At 50.3% G+C, this 1,770-nt stretch overlaps 1 protein-coding gene across 1 annotated transcript; it reads left to right on the forward strand.

Moving 5' to 3' along the window:
- The first annotated feature begins 1,195 nt into the window (after positions 1-1,195).
- Crct1 (cysteine rich C-terminal 1) lies at positions 1,196-1,504 on the forward strand. Its single transcript, XM_021157205.2, has one exon. It carries the CDS (start codon positions 1,196-1,198, stop codon positions 1,502-1,504), a length of 309 nt encoding a protein of 102 aa, XP_021012864.1.
- The last annotated feature ends 266 nt before the right edge of the window (positions 1,505-1,770 follow it).

Below are 1,770 nucleotides of genomic sequence, written 5' to 3' on the forward strand. Positions count from 1 at the left end.
TGTATACAGTGTTTAAGAGAGAACCCCAGACCTCTCCTCATTTGACCCCCCCCCCCCCAGGCCTTCTCTGAGCACACATACAGCCCTCCCAGCTATGAACAGTGTCCGGTTTGAAAAGTAAACACACCACAGCAATCCTGGCACCTCTGTGAAGTGACTTGGTTGTCCACGTGCACCACCTACAGTGCTATCTGAGTGATGAATGCCTCTGGGATGTAAGTGTCAGCTGAGCATGTCTGTTGAGAAATGGGCTCCTCCCAAGGACATGGACTTGGAATCTTATAAAAGCTTCTCTGGCCATACACTGTTCAGTCTTCTGCCTAGCAGGTGTCAAGTTCCAGTTGGAGAACTGAGTGAGTCTTCCTGTGGAGCCAAGGTCTAGTAAGTATCTAAGCGGGAGTCTGGGGGAGGAAGCTGGGAAGAATGGAAGACAGAAAGGAGGAAGTAGGATGCAGCCAGAATGTAGCTGTTGGAATCGGGCTTCCAGTGAATTGGGCTTCCAGTGGAATCGGGCTTCCAGCCTTTTGTGTTGCCTATGAAGATGCAAAGGCTTGGCATGGCGCTGACCTTTGAAAGGTTTTCCAGTCTTGTAAAGAGCTTTGAGTAACCCAGGTCTTTAGGTTCCCTGGTTAAGTTATTCCTATTCTCTGCCTTTTCCTTATAATGTGGAGGACAGGCAAGAAAGAAGGCGCAGAACACGCTTTTGTGTTTTCGAATTCTCTATACCCAAGACAGAGGGACACAGGCAATATTTGTGTGTTTCCTGACCGATGTGATGCTTATACAATATTAACTGAGATTACCACTTGAAAGGGCTGTGTGGTCAAAGTACAGTTCGGAAAAGGCTGAAGCCAAGTGATTTTTGATTGAGTCATATAGATGAATTGCAGCCGTATGCTCTTTATTTTCCATAGATGGAAAATGTTGGATGGTCCTTACGTCAGTCAGGGAGACTGCACTGATCCCTTTCAAATTCTGTTTCCTGCTTTGTGCCTCCGCCACTGGAAGCTCCTGTTTGAGTTTGTTTCTTTGTTTCCCATCTTTCTCTTTCTTTCTTGTATCCCTCTTGTCCCAAAGCCAGACAGACTTTTCTCCAAGGCAAACACTTAAAGTTCTGTGTTTCATTATAGGGAAGAAAAGGCGGGGTCTTAAAAAAGATTGTTTTTCTTTCAGATTCATCTTGACAAACGCCGAGATGTCTCAACAGGGCGCCAAAGGCTTTTCCAAAGGGTCTTCCCAGAGTTCTGCCCCCTGCCCCGCCCCGACTCCTGCCCCCTCGTCCTCCTCCTCCTCTTGCTGTGGTGGAGGCTGCTGCAGAGGCTGCGGGGGCGGCTGCGGTGGTGACTCCGGCTGCTGTGGCTCCAGTTCCACCGGCTGCTGCTGCTTTCCCAGGAGACGCCGCCGGCAGCGCTCTGGCGGCTGCGGCTGCTGCTGCGGAGGAAGCCAAAGGTCTCAACGCTCCTGCAACAATCAGAGTTCAGGCTGCTGCTCCGGTGGCTGCTGAAAGCCTACAGAGCTTCTCCGGAACAACTGGCATCGCACAGCGTCCTCTTTGCTGCTCTCACCCAGTCCTCCATAGTAGTAACAGGAAGGACTGGCCTAGGCGTTTGGTTCCCCTTAAGCTAACTGCACTTTGATGTTCAGAAACTTCACCCTGTTCTTAGACCTGTCCTCTAATGTTGATTTTCCTCCCAGGGGATACAAGTCAGGGGTGGGACCTCAGATCACGCTATGGGCAGGAGGTTGTGCACAGCAGTGTTCAAAACAGGC

This window comes from Mus caroli, unplaced genomic scaffold (assembly GCF_978045245.1).
Source record: "Mus caroli unplaced genomic scaffold, Mus_caroli_1 scaffold_3, whole genome shotgun sequence".
Classification (NCBI taxonomy): domain Eukaryota; kingdom Metazoa; phylum Chordata; class Mammalia; order Rodentia; family Muridae; genus Mus; species Mus caroli.